This window comes from Zonotrichia albicollis, chromosome 28, assembly GCF_047830755.1.
Source record: "Zonotrichia albicollis isolate bZonAlb1 chromosome 28, bZonAlb1.hap1, whole genome shotgun sequence".
Taxonomy (NCBI): domain Eukaryota; kingdom Metazoa; phylum Chordata; class Aves; order Passeriformes; family Passerellidae; genus Zonotrichia; species Zonotrichia albicollis.
In genome coordinates, this window is record NC_133846.1 from 413,229 (window position 1) to 428,686 (window position 15,458).

At 56.1% G+C, this 15,458-nt stretch overlaps 1 protein-coding gene across 2 annotated transcripts; it reads right to left on the reverse strand.

Annotated features, from left to right (window-relative positions):
* Window positions 1-314: 314 nt before the first annotated feature.
* On the reverse strand, window positions 315-14,590 carry DENND2D (DENN domain containing 2D). 2 transcript variants are annotated; one of them, XM_005492444.4, is made up of 12 exons: window positions 14,272-14,590; window positions 10,988-11,172; window positions 10,358-10,470; window positions 10,178-10,247; window positions 9,064-9,141; window positions 8,834-8,974; window positions 6,797-6,945; window positions 6,501-6,678; window positions 6,011-6,052; window positions 5,298-5,388; window positions 4,652-4,891; window positions 316-3,387 (listed from the first exon to the last, which is right to left on the reverse strand). In XM_005492444.4, exons 1-12 carry the CDS (start codon window positions 14,573-14,575, stop codon window positions 3,326-3,328), a joined length of 1,653 nt encoding a protein of 550 aa, XP_005492501.3. In that variant the 5' UTR covers window positions 14,576-14,590; the 3' UTR covers window positions 316-3,325. The 2 variants fall into 2 exon arrangements, with proteins under 2 accessions (XP_074384273.1, XP_005492501.3); XM_074528172.1 differs by lacking the exon at window positions 6,011-6,052 and having other exon boundaries at window positions 315-3,387.
* Between the last annotated feature and the right edge of the window lie 868 nt (window positions 14,591-15,458).

Below are 15,458 nucleotides of genomic sequence, written 5' to 3' on the forward strand. Positions count from 1 at the left end.
TGTGACCTAGCTGTGATTGTGGAATGGAGCTGCAGAGGAGTTTAATCATTTCCAGAGGGTGAGGACTACAGCAGTTCAGAGGCTATGGCCAGGTGGGCTGGGAGCAGGGTGGGAGCAGTGGGAAGCACTGGGCTGTCACCTGTGCTGGCTCCTGCAGGGTGAACCCTCCCAGCACTGTTTGCTGGCACCGAGGCCACTGGCAGAGGGTGACACATGCCAGAGCATGAAATTATCTTCCCCAGAGCAGCTGCATAGCAGGGACTGAGTCCCAAATCAGCAGCAGGGGCTGAGCTGCCTGCCAGCCAGGCCCCAAGTTGTTTGGATGGTGTGAGTTGGCCAGTGCTCTGCTGGGAACTATGTTAACAATTTAGCAGAATAAATGAGCTCTTTCCAATTCAGGGAAACATTTCTTGGCGCTGTTTTATTTACTGTTGTAGGCTTGGATCAAGTGTTGGGCAAATCTCGAGCAGGAAGAAGGATTTAAAAATACACAGTGGGTTGTGCTGATGTGCTGCAATGTGACCCAGCCCCAGTGTCCCTGCTCCCAGCAGTCCCAGCTGAGCCTTGCCAGGGTGTCCCCAGCAAACAGTCTGTCCACCCTTTGGGCATTAAAGGGAGGGTATTAAAGCCAGAACTCAGCAAATACCTATAAAAAAGGAGAGTGACTTTTTACACAAGGAAACAGTGATATAACAAGGAGGAATGGATTTAAATTAAAATAGGAGATTTTTAGATGGCATGTTAGGAAGAAACTCCTCTCTGTGAGGGTGGTGAGGCCCCAGCACAGGGTGCCCAGAGCAGCTGTGGCTGCCCCTGGATCCCTGGCAGTGCCCATGGCCAGGTTGGATGGGGCTTGGGGCACCCTGGGATGGTGGGAGATGTCCCTGCCATGGGACTGGGTGATCATTAACATCCCTCCCAACACAAACCGTTCTGGGACTTGATGATTCTAAGGCAGCTCCTGCCCTTCTGAAGCTGAAATAAACCCTAGCCTAGCAGCTGGAGCACTGACTGCATTTGAAAATGTATATATTTTTTGATTTAAGGTTGCATTTTTGTTTATCTGTTTTCAGTAGTTGAGGAATAAACTGTCAGTTTTTTCTCCAGAAGGAATTAAGCAATCACACATTCCAGTCCCTTGCGTGATTTGCAATTGTTTCCAAAAGAACTACTCCCAAAACGATGACCACTTCCCAGTTTCTCAATGAGATGGTGTTTGGCTTCACAAACAAAAGGTTCAGCATCTCCTCACAACATAATGAACAAGCAGGAGAAGAGTGAGGCAAGTGGCCTTTTTCAAAGGGATTGTTTGTGGTATGTGCCCTTGATTTTCCACACCATTTTCTGCTGTCAGTTGAACTTTGAAAAATAAATATGATAAAAACCCCCCAGAAAAAAAACCACTAACCTTTAGTTTCCTGTAGTTAACCCTGTGCTCTCTCCACCCATGAGGGGGAACTTGTGGAGCCAGAGAAGACACCTCCAGTGCCAAAAATCCCCTTTTTGCCTAACATGTAATTCCTGCTCCCCCTCCAAACACATGTGGAGGCTGAACAACAAATTGACAATTTTCTTTCAGCAGGGTTGGAGATTTTCAACTGCTGGTTGTGCCCTATGTCCAGCTGTGTTTCTGTCACATTTGTGCCTGACTGGATGAAGGGTTCAAAAATAAATATCCTTTATCTCTCTTGTTTGGGTGGATGTTGCCCAGCTCAGAGAGTGAAAGCCAACTGGCAGCCTGGTGAATTTCAATTCTTGTGCTAAATCCCCCACTGGGGCTCCCAGCAGCACTGCAGAAGTTGTGTTAAACTGATTTGGAGCCAGGGGAGGTGGCATCAAGGTGGTCAGAGGGATGACGCAGCTCTGCTGTGAGGAGAGGTGAGAATTGGTGTTGTTCAGTCTGGAGAAGAGAACCTTTGAGGTGACCTAGTGTGTGCTTTCAGTACTGAGGGAACCACAAGAAGGGCAGAGAGAGACTGTGGCCAAGGGCCTGGAGGGACAGGACAAGGGGAATGGATTCCCGTTGGCAGAGGGCAGGGTTAGATGGGATACTGGGGAGAAATTGTTCCCTGTGAGGGTGGGCAGACCCCGGCACAACAGAGCAGCTGCCCTGCATCCCTGGGAGTGTCCAAGGCTGGGTTGGATGGGGCTTGGAGCAACCTGGGCTGGTGAAAGGTGTGGAAGGTGTGTGCCCATGGCAGGGGGTGGAACTGGGTGATCATGAACATCCCTTCCATCCCAAAACAGCCTGAGATTCCACGATTCCAGGATATTTTTGATATTTTGATGCCTGGTGGGTACCAAGTGATGTGGCAGCCTGGCTGTAACATCCCAGAGAGGAGAAGAATGAAGCTCTGCCTTCACTCCCAGCCTTTGCTGGCAGAAGTACCTGGGTTGGGTTTCTGTGGATGGGACCAGTCACATCTGCAGCCCCAGCACAGCCTCCCTGCTGCAATATGTATTTCCTGGGTGAGCATGTTCAGAAAGGAGAACTGTCATTTAGCTTTAATCTGCTGCTGGCCTCACATTTCAGAGAGGAATTGCGAGGTTTTAAGAGAAGTTGGCACCAAAATCAGACCCAAGGAGGATGGTGACACGTTTTACTCTGGGATGGAACAAATCCCTCCTCCCTCCCTGAAGCTGTTGATCAGCTGTTTCCCCTTGACCCCCCACAGCCATGTGGCCTTCACAGTTTGCTCCAACACAAATAAATAACCTGCTGGAAATGAGTATTTTTGTTTCCTTGGAAAGCCAGACTTGGCTCTGTGTGGCACCAGTGATGCAGCAGCTGCAAGAGAGGAAACCACAAACACCATCCCCCCCACCTGCTCCTGCTGGTGTTCAACAATGGCTTAATAAAACAATATAAATTAAAACAATATAAACCAGTTGTTAATAACAAACCCTCAGGAACTGTGCAATGGGATGTTCCTTATTTGCAAACCCCTGGTTTGTTTTAATGAGAAGTAACACTATTTCCTACTCATCCCTTTTTTTTCTCCCTTCTAATAATTACTCCAAACCCCTGCTGTCCTGCAGCCAGCCCTGGCTGCCCTCGCTCTGTGTGAGCTGTTGGGGGACAAGAGCTGTGCAGGGCCAAGCAGTGGGAGTCACAATCTGTCCCTGGAGCAACCAAGAGTGGGAAGGAAATCCCAGCCTGGCGCTGGTTCTGTGCAAAGAGTTTTCCAGTGCAATGATGCCCTGAGAAAGAAAGGGTGCTCAGTGCTGCCCAGGAGTGCCAGGTGGGCAGGAACAGAGTCCAGTGTGGTGCTGCTGGCAGGGACGTGTCAATCCCAATCCTGCTCCCCTTCTCCCACTCTGAACTTCAGGAGTCCTTTCTGTGCTTCTTCTGTTCATGGTACTCTATTATTTTCTTCTGGAAATATGCTGTGGAGGAAAAAAGGTCATGGGTGAGGTGCTGGTGTTTGGAATGGAGGATACAGGGCTGCCCAGCCTGAATCCTGGGAAGTGTTTCTGTCCCAAGCCATCCTGGGTTATGGACACCTGCACCACAGAGGACCTGGGGCAAATGTGGAAATGAAGAGTCCAAGGCAGGTTGGATGGGGCTTGGAGCAACCTGGGATTGTGGAAGGTGTCCCTGCCCATGGCAGGGGTGGAATGAGATGCCCTTTAAAGGTCCCTCCAACCCAGTTTGTTGGAATTTTGGGATTCTGTAAGTCTATGAAATGGGGGTGGTTGCAATGCCACCCAACCCTCTCACCCAAAATAGGCTTTATTATGCTGGGTTAGCCAGAGGCTTTAACCCATGTGTTCACTCCTGTTCAGTTTTGTGTTTCACACAAGCAAGGAAGGGAGAAAGCAGCAGACCCAGCAAAACACCAGAATGGTGATGTAGACTGGGAATACAATAAGAAAACAGGCACTGTGCTGTCCCTCTCTTTCTCCCCAGGTTTGCCCCATAAGTTCTCACATAAGAGGGCAGAGAAGCAGCACCAGAGGCAGTACCAGCAGGGGTCCCCCAGGTGGGGTGGCAGATCCCAGCCCAGGATGTCTCCATCCAGAAATACAGTTTTTGGGTGGTTTCCTGCACCTGCACTGCCCGTTTGTCTGTGTGCCAGGCTGGGAGGAGGCTCAGCTCTGCCCTGTGCCCTGCAAATGCCCAGGAAGGGGGAAGGAGCAGCCCTGTTGCCACAGAGTTAGGGGCTGAGCTGAGTCAGGCTCCTGGCAGCTGCTGCTGTGCCCAAGCCAAGTGTTGGTGCTGCTGCCACTTGTTTGCCTCAACACAGAGCTCCCAGTGAGCCAGCCCCAGCTCCAGGTGAGAGACAAGATCTAAAATGAATCAGAGTCCAGAATCCCACGCTGGTTTGAGTTGGAAGGGTAATCCAATTTCAAACTCTGCCCTGGGCAGAGACACCTTCCACTAGGCCAGTTTGCTCCAAGCCCCATCCAAAGTGGCCTCAGACCCTTCCAGGGATAGGGAGTCACAAATGAGGATTTATTTTTTGTGTGACAGGTATGGAGAAATGAGGGCACTGAGAGCAAACAGGATCTGCCCAGTGCCCTGAGCACCTTCAGCTCAGGCTGCATCCCACCCCTCACCAGGCATGAGGCATCTCTGCCCCAAAACCAACCAGCCCCGGGTTCCACAGAGCCCACCCCACAGGGCAGGGATGAGAAATGGGACCCTTACCTTCCTGGGGGATCCTGCTCTTCTCCGCTTCCTCAATAAATAGGGAGAACATGTTTGTCTTCACAAACTTCTTGAGGAGCCGGCGGCAGCTCTTGGAGGCCATGGCCTTGCAGAAGTTTCGCTCCTGGAAGCTGCCAGAGCCACTCCTGCCCCACTTGATGTGGGAGCCGTAGTGCCCCACCAAGCGCACAAAGAACTGCACGAAGGTCTCCGACACCAGGGCGTTCACCTGCTCCGAGGCTGAGGGACACAGAGCACGAGAGGTGGGGATGAGACCCCTGAACACACAGCATGGCCTCCTGCTAACCTGGCCAGTGCCTGCATCCCCAGGGGTTACTTGCTTAGAGCCTTCCTCCGCCACTAATCAAGGATCAGAATAATTTTGCTGAGGGAACCCTGGCTGAGGGAACCATTCCAGGGTGGCAGCATCTTAATGTTCTAAATATTAGCAAAAATCCATTTTTCCAGCAGAATTATCTGTTCCTGCTCTCGTGTTTAAAAGGACAGAGGAAAACCCAAGGGATTACCCCTGCAAATAGGGGCAGAAACATCCCAGACCAGATGACTTTAGGAAAATCCCTTGGCTGAAATCTCTAGCCATGAAGAGGGCAGATCAGGGCTCTTTTACCATCACAGACATCCTTACTGTGCACGTTGTTGTTGTTGTTGTGCCTGTTCAGAGATGTCAGCATCTCGTTCTGCAGCTTCCCAGGCAGGATTTCCTCCTCATCCCCCACCTGGAAAGCAATGGGGCCCTGAAGCACTGGAGAGAATCCAGCTCAGGGGGCCAGGGATGGTGCAGCCCATCAGAGGGGCTTTCAAATCTCATCAATTAATCATCATCACAATGTTCTGCAGAGATGTGGGTGTGGGGTATCCAGGGCATGGACCCTGCTGTTCTGGCTCCAAAGCCAGAAGCAGTGGCTGTAGACATCCCCACTTGGGATGTTCCCCCTGGGAGGGTGACACTGCAGATGGCTCTGCCCCCAAAACCATAGAACCACAAAATCCCAGAGAGGTTTGGGTTAGAAGGGCCCTTAAAGCTCATCCCATTCCACCCTCTGCCATGGGCAGGGACATTTTCCACTAGACTACATTGCTCCAAGCTCTCGCCAGCTTAGCCCTGGACACTTCCAGGGATCCAGGGGCAGCCACAGCTTCTCTGGGCAACCTGTGCCAGGGCTTCAACACCTTCACAGGGAAGAATTCCTTCCCAAAACCCCATCTAACCCTGCCCTCTGGCAGTTTGAAGCCATTTAAAGATGTGGAAGCTGCCAGGTAGCTGGCACAGAGGAGAAAAGGCCCTTCTGGGGTTATCCAGGCACCCCCAGCCCCAGGCAGGAGGAAGGGAGGACCTACCGCCCGGATGATCTTCCCTTCACAGAGATCAACTATCAGAGCCTGAAAGAAAGCAGGGAAGGAGCAGCTTTAGCCCTGCCAAGGCACCTGGGCTTCCTCCCACCCATTTTGGGATGGGACTGGTGTGTCACCAGCCCGTGAGGGGGGCAGGAGAGGGATCAGCCCCTGTCTGCAGGAGGGACCTGGGCAGGGGGGACCAGGGCATTTCCCACAAGGACAATTTTTGCTGCAGGTTTGGTGGCTTGTCCCCACACAGCTTTCCTCTGCTTCAAGACTGGGATGAACTCAACAGCAGCTCCTGGAGCACAGGGGCAGGGCAGCTCCAAGGTAACACCCCAAGTGCCAACAGGAGGGGACAGGGAGGACACCCTCATTTCCAGCCTCCCTGGGTGGGAAAAGGGCACAGTCAGAGCCCCAGGGCCAAGCCAGACCTGGGGACACGGATGAACTGATGGCTCCACGCAGCTGCCCTCCCCTCCAGGTGAAATACCTCCTCCATTGGCTGCTCCAGGACCCGCTGCAGGTGCCGCATCTGGATGCCGACCATGAAGGGCGTGGGGCAGCACACGGTGTCCAGCAGGCACTCGGGCAGCACGGGGATGTAGGTGTGAGCCCAGGTGAAGGGGTACAGCAGAGCAGCCACGGCATGGATGCACTGGGACAGGACACTGCGGGACAGGAGCCAGCAGTGACACCACAGGAGGAGAAGGGAACATGCCACCCCCAGCTCCGCTGTGCCCTGTGCCACTGCAAGGGCGTTTTTGTAACCAAGAGATCAGGACCCACCTCAGCTCCTCGGCCAGGAAGATGAGCCGCCGCTCCAGCATGGCAGAGGCGAAGATGTGCAGGATGAGGTGAGGGCTGAGCCGCTGGAGCAGAGCCTGGAACTCCACGTGCTCCAGATGGGCGTCCACAGGCCGTGTGAGCTCGATGAGCTGCCGAGGAAGAGCCACGGAAGCCCAGCTTAGGAGGAGCAACACTCCCCCGTCCTGCCCTGGCCTCCTGAGAAGGTGACTTGGGAGCAACTCATGACCCAGTGTGGCAGCATCTGCACCGTGTCCATGCAGAAGGGACAAGCTCCATTTCACCCTGCCAGGGGATTCAGCCTGTGCAGCACTGAGAGCTCAGGGAAGCCATCAGTGATGAGCACTGTGGGGCTCTTTATTTGGGCACTGGATTTTTAACCCAAATGCCTCTTTTCTCCAGTGCTCCCAAGTGCCTGGCAGAGGGTGGCAGGGACATATCCCATCTCAGTATCTGAGAGGTCATCTGTGAGCTGCCAGCAAAGGGAGGAGTGGGGAGGACAGGACTCCTACAAATGCCACAAAACCTTCCTCTAAAGTCTCTCCGGCAGGGTCAGCCTGGCAACTCCTGGCTAAGATGCCCCAAAAGTGAGGGACCTAATGGATGTTTGCAGGCAGGCTGGCTACTCAGCTGCATTTGCCCACGAGTCTCCCAATTCCATCAATCCCCATGGCAGCCAGACCTGGTGAGCACTGAAGGGTTAACAGGAATGTGCAGCTCATGACACAGTCCTGGCCCTTCTCCCCATCCTTCAGGACGAAAATCCCCTTCTCCACATGCTTTTCCAGCAAGGCAGCATCTTCCCAGTCAGCAGCATCAGGCTTGGCTGGGGTCCACAGCCCCTTTCCAGCACAAATCCTGCCCCATCCCCACCTCAGCCATGCAGTACCCAGCATTTATTTCCCCTCCTTTCCTGGTCTCAGTGCTCTCCTTGCTCCAGACCCTGCCCAGAGCCCCAGAGTGCAGCTCTTTCGAAGAACATCCTCATTCCTCCTCCCTCTGGCAGCCCAGGCTGTGCTTCCAACCATGGCCCTGGGACAGAGCATTGAGCAACCTGCAAAGTCTTGCACAAGCTCCCTGGATTAGGAAATCACTCAGATCACCAGCTGCTAAATTGCTCTGAAGAGCAGGGATCCCGCTTTCAGGCCCTCCCTGGCACATCCATGGGATGCTCAGCATTGAGGAGATTTTGCCCAGTGCCAGTGTGGATCTTACCTATTTTTCCAGCTTGGCTTTGCCACAAGAAAAGAAAAAGCAAATTAAAAAGCACTGCCTGTGCGAGTCTGGGCTGTGTGTGGGCGCAATGAGATCATCTCATCCATGCCTGGATCAGATCTTTTCTCTACATGAGCAGACTGGGCTTGTCACACACCTGCACCTGCCTGGGGGCTAAACCAGGCAGCAATCAAGCCTGGGAGTTGTGCAGAGTGGTATGGAGAAGAGTATAATCATGCAACCATGGAATCATCAGGGCTGGAAAAGCCCTCTAAGAGCCCTCTAAGGCCATGAACTCCATGTTCACCACCAACCCCCATCCCCAAGTGCCACATTCACGTTATTTGAACACTTCTAGGGATGGTGATTCCACCACTGCGCTGGACAGGCAGTGCCAGTGCCTGACCACCTCTTTTGGAAAGGAATTTGCACCCCAAGCCAGCCCTGGAACCACTGTGCTCCCCAGCCTGCCCGAGGAACAGGCGCTGGCTCAGGAGCAGCTCCCAGCCCCTGGCACAAATCCTGCTCTGGCATCAGGGCCAGGCAAGTCCCAACACAGAATATGGAGAGGCTTTTGTGCAGCAGCTCCAGCTTCAGGCTGGGGGAGCTGCAGAGGTCGCAAAGGGGGATGGGCTCCATCCTCATCCTCACTGCTCTTCTCCTGGATCAGGGAGAGGTAACTGCCCTCTTCCCAGGCCCCTGGCAGCCTGCCCTGCCCTGCCCTGTGGTCAGCACCCCTGGGTGCTGCAGGGTGGAGGATGCTCCCAGGTGTGGACCAGGAGGTGCCCCCGGGTCTCCACGCACCTCTGTGCCCGACTCGGGGATGAAGCTTTTGATGGTGACAGTTTTCCCCGGGGCGGGGAAGGGCGACTCCCGCAGGCCCTGCATGAAGGGGTAGATCACTGCCATGGAGATCTGGCGCCTCTTCTCCACCTCGTCCAGGATCTGGTGAGAGAGATGTGAGCTGGGAATCCCCAGCAGGTAAAGGAGCAGCTGCCAGGGCCACCACTGGGCCAGAGCCACCACATCCCTACCTTGGAGAAGAGCCCAAAGCAGCCGAGGCAGCTGATGATGCAGAAAACCTCAGGGAGTCGGACACCACGCCCAGATGGCTGCAAGAGTGTGGTAAAAGGATGTGAGCATCTCCCAGCCTCCTGCACCAAACTCTGCAAAAGGGATCCTCACTTGCTTCCCTCAAATTCCCCGTCACTGACTGGGAGATTTTCAAATAGGGCCGAGGCCAATGAGGCAGCTGATGCTGGAAAAGCAGGGGGTGCCCAGAGAAGGTGATTTGGGTGCCTGAGCTGTTAATTATTTTGGTGCAAAATCCTCAGGCATATTTGCAAACTGTCCTCCCACCCAGGCACACATTCTCCAAGGCACCCTGCCCCACCACCCTGCTGCAACAGGGGCCACTGGGATGAGTTCTTTGGCTTTTTTTTCCCTTTCCATCTGGACTATCCTGGGTCTGTTTGCTCTTTTCAGCCCTCCAGACATCCAGTTCCAACAGCCTGAGCTCATCCCTGGATGCTGAAATGGGAAGGTGCACCAGGATGAAGGGGTGGTGGATCCAGCTGTGGCACAGGGATGTCCTCCTGGGTTTATGTCCCTGTTCAAAGCAGCAGCCAGAGAAGACCATTGCATCTCAGAGCCCCTGAGCTGGTCAAACCTATGAGTTGAGAAACAGGCACTGCTCAGATGCAGATTTTGGGGTTGGGGCTGAGGGCTCCTAGCTCCTTGGTACCTGGATGGCTGCACTGACATTCCCACCCTGATCCCAAGTGGGATTTACAGCCATGGGAAAGGAGCCAGGGAAGCTGTGGAAGCCCATGGGGAATCACAGAACTGTTAAGTTTGGAAAAGCCCTCCAAGATCTCCAAGTCCAAAAGCAGCCCAGCACCACCACATCCACCCTTAAACCGTTTCCCCACATCCACAGACTTTGGGAACACTCATTGTCTCCTCCATCTGAGTTATGGCTCAGCAGAGAGCTCTAGAAACCCATCTGTGTCCCCTCTCGCTGCTCCCCATCACTGTGGCCAAGGCCGGTGGCTTTCTGAGAAGCTGAACCTGGCAGGAGGTGACGTGTCCCCCGTGGGGAGGGGGTGACACTGACACCCCCGTGGGTGTGGGGAGGGCAGGGCTCACCAGCAGCCGCCTGCAGTAGCCAATCTTCCTGCTGCCATCCACGTTTGTCAGGACAAAGGAAAAGGTTTCGCTGCAAGGAGAGAAAACGAGGGGCTGGACTGGGCTGGGCTGCTCCCTCCAGCCCTCAGGAGCCCAGCAGGGGTGGGGACCCCAGCCCAGAGCCTGCAGTGGAGCAGGTACCTGGTAAACTCCGTGATGGGTGCCCAGTTGTTGCCGTCAGGGAAGCAGAAGAGGGGGATGGCTTTGAGGAGACGTTCCTCCTCTTCCTTCTGGCCCTTCAGCAAGTTCTCACGCTGGGTGGAAGTGATGTCAAGAGTCAGGGAGATGGAGGGTCCCCATTGTCACCAGGAATGGGGCGGGACTCAGTGGAATGAGGTCTGCCCCAAAGCCACCCCTGCCTCTGAGTGATGCAGAAGGGGCCTGCATATGTCTGGACAAGCACCTCCCAAAAATCCAAATTTTGACTTTCACCCCATGGACAGTGAGGCAAAGCAGAGGGACCCTCTGCAAATGTGATCTCCTGTGCCACCTCCCTGAGATGTGATTTCCCACTGTGGTCTCCCCTTTTGGGACAGGAGCCCAGGAAGAGCCCCTGGAGTTTCCTCCTGGGCTGGTGGCCCTGGGCTGGGATCATGGGGAGGGACAGACGGACCCCAACCCAGGGCAGGCAAAGCCCTGGGGTCTGGGGCTGTGACTCAAGAGCATGGGGCACCTTTCTCCTTCCATAGCTTTAATGATGGGGAAAGAATAACATCCCTTTCTCCTCTAAATGTGGAAAACTAATCTTTTCAGAAACACAGGACTAAATACCTTTGGGAATTGGTAGGTTATCTTGGGCTCATAGTGTCCATCTGGCATCTTCTTCAGTGACACCACCACCAGGTACTCAAAGAAGAACTGTCCAGCAGAGTAGAAGACTGAGCTCCGCTCCCCCTGCTTCCCCTGTGGTGCCTGTGGGGGGGTGTTGTCTGCAGCAGAGGCCCCATCTTTTCCTTCTGAAACCAAAAAGATCCACAAAAAAATCTGATCAGAGAGCAATGAAAGGTCTGAGGGCAAGGGAGGAGTCGCAGAGTTACATGTGAACTGGCTGAAGGGAACCAGGCCCTGGTGCCCAGGACTTTTGGCCCCCAAAAATGGGGACATGAAAAGGAAAGAGAAACGGCTTTTATGAGTCTTTTAGGGAAAATCCTGACACCTCCAGCCTTCCTTTGGCCCAGTCCAGTGAGGGCAGAAGGATGCTCAGAGCAAAGCAGACACAAGGAATGAGGAGAGCAGATGAGGTCTGCATTAAACATCGGCAGGGAGGTATGGGAATGCGTTCATAGCAGTTAATTTAATTCTCTTAGGAGAAGTAAACAGCGACAAGTAAACAGCCCAGATCTTGTCTGAGCACCTCCTAAAGCTCCAGCCAGGTGAATCCCAGCCTCTCCCTGCCAGGTGTCCTGGGAACTGCTGGTTGCAAATGAGCTGCTGGAGGGTTTTCGCTAAACCAAAGCAAAGCAGTTCCTGGAGGTTACAGCCCAGTTCTTGTTGGGCTGGTTGGGGAGGGCAGCTGGGAAGCATCAGCAGGCACACCCTGAACAACCAGGAATAGGAGGGAAAAGAGCCCCATCCAGCATCTCCAAGGGCCCTGGGATGGCCACAGTGGGACAGTGAGAGGGCTGGACAGAGGCTGCAGCCAGGCCAGGCCACAGCTCTTCCCTCTACCAGAGGCCACTTCTGCCTCCCTTTATACCTTGTTCCCTTGTTCTTGATACAGAAACTGCCCCATCTCTGATTATGGTGGGGCACTGGAGCAGAAAGATTGAGCTGCTCTTTTAGGAGCAGCAAGGAAAATAAGTATGTGGCTGGATGAGATTAGTGGCACTTGCAGTTTGTCCCCAGAGACCAGAGTTTGTCCCTGAGCTCTTCTAGTTGTGCCAGAGGTGGTTAGGGCAAGGCATAGCTGTGATCAGCTATTCCCATTATCCTTCTCCATGTATGGCACCCTCCTCCAAAAGCAGAGCTGGTGGACACCCTGCCCACATATCCCTCCAGCTCCAGAGCTGCCTCCTTCAGTCTGGAATCACCTCTCCAGCCTTTGTTCCAGGTCACTGGGAGCTGATGGGAACAGAAGAATCATAGGAGGAGGGGACACTCAAGGTCCCATCAAGATGTTCCTTCCCAGGGACCAGAAATTCCTTTCCCATCTTGGGGTGGGGGAATGCTCAAAGCCCCCCCTTTGTGCACCCTGGGGCTGCCCCACCTCCACACACAAAGTCCTTTCCCTTTGGCAAGGTGAAATCCATCCCCAAGGGGAACCTCTGCAGCAGATGAAGGATGAGACCTGGCTGAGGACACCTCTGGTTTATCCTCATTGGGGATCATCCTGGACCTGCCCAATGAGGGGCTCCAGGCCAGGAAAAAGGTTCACAAGATTGCTTCTCCTGCTCTTCCTTGGGATGCTCCAGCAATGGCTTTGGTCTGCTCCCAGCTGTGGCCCAGGCAGGGGGGTTTTGTTGGGGCCACCCCAGGGAAGAAGGCTGTGTCATGGGGGGGCTGCTGGTGGCATGGCAGGGCTGCTGGTGTCCCCCATCCACGCTGAACACTGGCATTGGCTGTTTTCCCATCACCAGGGCAAGATGAAAGTGCAGTTAACTCCTGCCAATCCAGTCTCATTCTGCATTTCATAGAAGGACAGATCTGCTCTTCAGCAAGGACTGCATTTGCATTTTGTCCATGGGTTTAGAAGCCAACAAGCCAAACCTGCTGCTCTGGAGAGCCTAGCCTTGCCAGGGTACAGCTCGGCCTCTCCCCTGTGGATCCCCCAGCAGCGCCAGGTCTGCCTGCAAAGCCCTCACTGGCAGAGCCTGAATCCCTCCAAGACCACAACTCCATCCCTGTGCTGGCAGATGAGCTCCAGGGATGTAAGGAGGGAACTGCCAGGCAGGCTGAATGTGGCACCAGAGATGCCAGCGCTGTGCCAGCCCGGCAGGGCTCACAAGAGCCGATGACTCTCCCATAGCCCATAGTGTCAGAACGATTCGGGGAGCACCCCCAGCCCCCCAGCAGTGGGTGGGAGCATCCCCTGCGAGGAGGGGAAGGAGGAGGTTGGCCAGGGGTGCTGTGGCCGCTCCCGGATGGAAAGTGGCTCCGGTGACGTGGATCCTCACCTTCCATTCCCCGGGCACGGAGAGGGCAAAGGCTGCCGGGGCTCTCCTTATCGCCCAGGGCTGCACTCAGCCCCGCTCTGCCTGTGGCACAACCGGTTTCTTTCCTCCCGGAAAACTCCCGACCTCTGCTGTGCCAAGGTTTCCCGACCTGGTTTGCAGGGGAGCTCGGTCTCCCGTGCCGGCACAGTGCCCACCTGCCCCGGCTTTGGCTGTATCGAACATGGGGAAACGCCGAGCTCTTGCGGGGCCAGAGCCAGCACAAAACAGACGGGGAGGGGAGCGCTGTAAGCCCCCCAGTCCATGGATTGCTCCAACCTGCTTTGCTCTGCCTTGAGATACGGCAGCCAGAAAACTCCGATGATCCTTTTGGTATCTCGGAAAAGATCAAAAATCCCAAAGGACCAACTTCTGCAACACCCAGCTGTCCTGAGGAGCACCGGCTCCCTCGTGGGTCCCCCCACGGACACCCTCCCGGCTGTCCCGGATGCCACGGCGTGCCCTGCGATCCCCGTTCAGCGGGGCTGTGGGGAAACAGGGGATCTGTGGGGCTGGGGATCGCTGGGGTGGGCTCAGCTGGAAGGGCTGGGTTCCCGGGAGATGGGGTGCAGCGCTCGGGATGGGCTGAACCCCCGAGAACGGTGCAAGAGATGCGGCGAGTCCCGGGGCAGCCGGCCCGAGCCGGGCTCCGTGCGGTGGGGAGCGAACGGGCAGGGCTGGGGCACCGAGCCGCCGCCGCCGCCGCTCTACCGGGACCGTCCCCTCTCCGCCGGGCAACCGAGGGCTCCCGCAGCCGCGGCACCGGGGATGGACCTGTCCTGACACCGACACCGGCACCGGCACCGACACCGGGGATGGACCTCTCCTGACACCGGCACCGGGGATGGACCTGTCCTGACACCGACACCGGCACCGGCACCTCCCGGAGCCCCTCCCGCCCCTCACCTCTGCGGCCGGCGCGCCGTAGGCTCCGTCGCAAGAAGTTGCCGATGGAAGAAGCCATGGTGGTCTCCGTTCGGCCCCGGCCCGGCACGGCACAGCCCGGCGCGGAGGGCTCGGCTTCCGCCCGCCGCGCTTTCGCTTTCCCGGGGGAGGAGGGACGGCACGGGGCGGAGAGGAGGAGGAGGAGCGGGGACCGGGCAACACCTGGCACCGGCCGGGCACGGGACACGCGTCCGAGGAGAGCGGGCGCTGGGGACGGAGAAGTCCGGGAAACCGGGAGAAACGGGCATGGGGGGCCCGGGAGCATCGGGAGTGAGGGGAGCAGGGAGCCGAGGATGCCAGGAGGAACTCGGGATGGGGGATCCGGGAGTACAGGACATGGGGGTAAGGGGAGAACTGAGAATGAGAGTCCGTGGGGAGGAGGGGTCGGGAGCGCCGGGCACGGAGGTCCTGGGAGGAACCTGGGTGCGGGGCCTGGGAGCTGCGGGAATGGGGCAGGCAGGAAGAGCTGGGTGCAGAGGAGCAGGAGCAGCGGGCACGGGGGTACAGGGGGCTCTGGGATCTGGGTCTGAGCGGGCACGATGGTCGTGGAGGCAGCGGGAATGGGGGAGCTGGGAACACCCCAGTTGTAAGGATGCCAGGAGGAGCCAGACGTGGGACATCCAGGAGAATCGGGCATGGGGACACCCCGAGCACCGGACACAGAGGGAGCTGAGCATCCCCTCAAACGGGGCTGGCCATCCTAGTGGGGAGCCGGCCTAGGCTGGGGCACAGGGTGGGAATCAGGGCATGGACACCTGGAACAAGGTTTGCTCTGCCATTGCAGGGGACAGAACACTCATTCCCCAGTGCTACAGCATCGTCCAAACCCTGCTCCAGCCTCCCGGCCTCCTCCAAGCCCTTTTGTCCCTGGGACCCCACCAGCGCCAGGAGCGGTGCCCAGCGCAGCCTCTGTGGGGTCAGAGATGGCCCTGACCCGTCCCCTCCAGGGTACAGATGTGTCTCAGGTGTGTCTCCAGGGTACAGATGTGTCTCCAGGGTACAGATGTGTCCCAGATGTGTCTCCAGGGTACAGATGTTTGATGTCTCTCCCTCTGCAACCAGCCCATCACCCCCTCCGGTGACTCCACCGTGCTTCAATCCCCTGCCGTGGGCTGCGAGCTTGTCCTGACCCCTAAGGCATGGCAGCT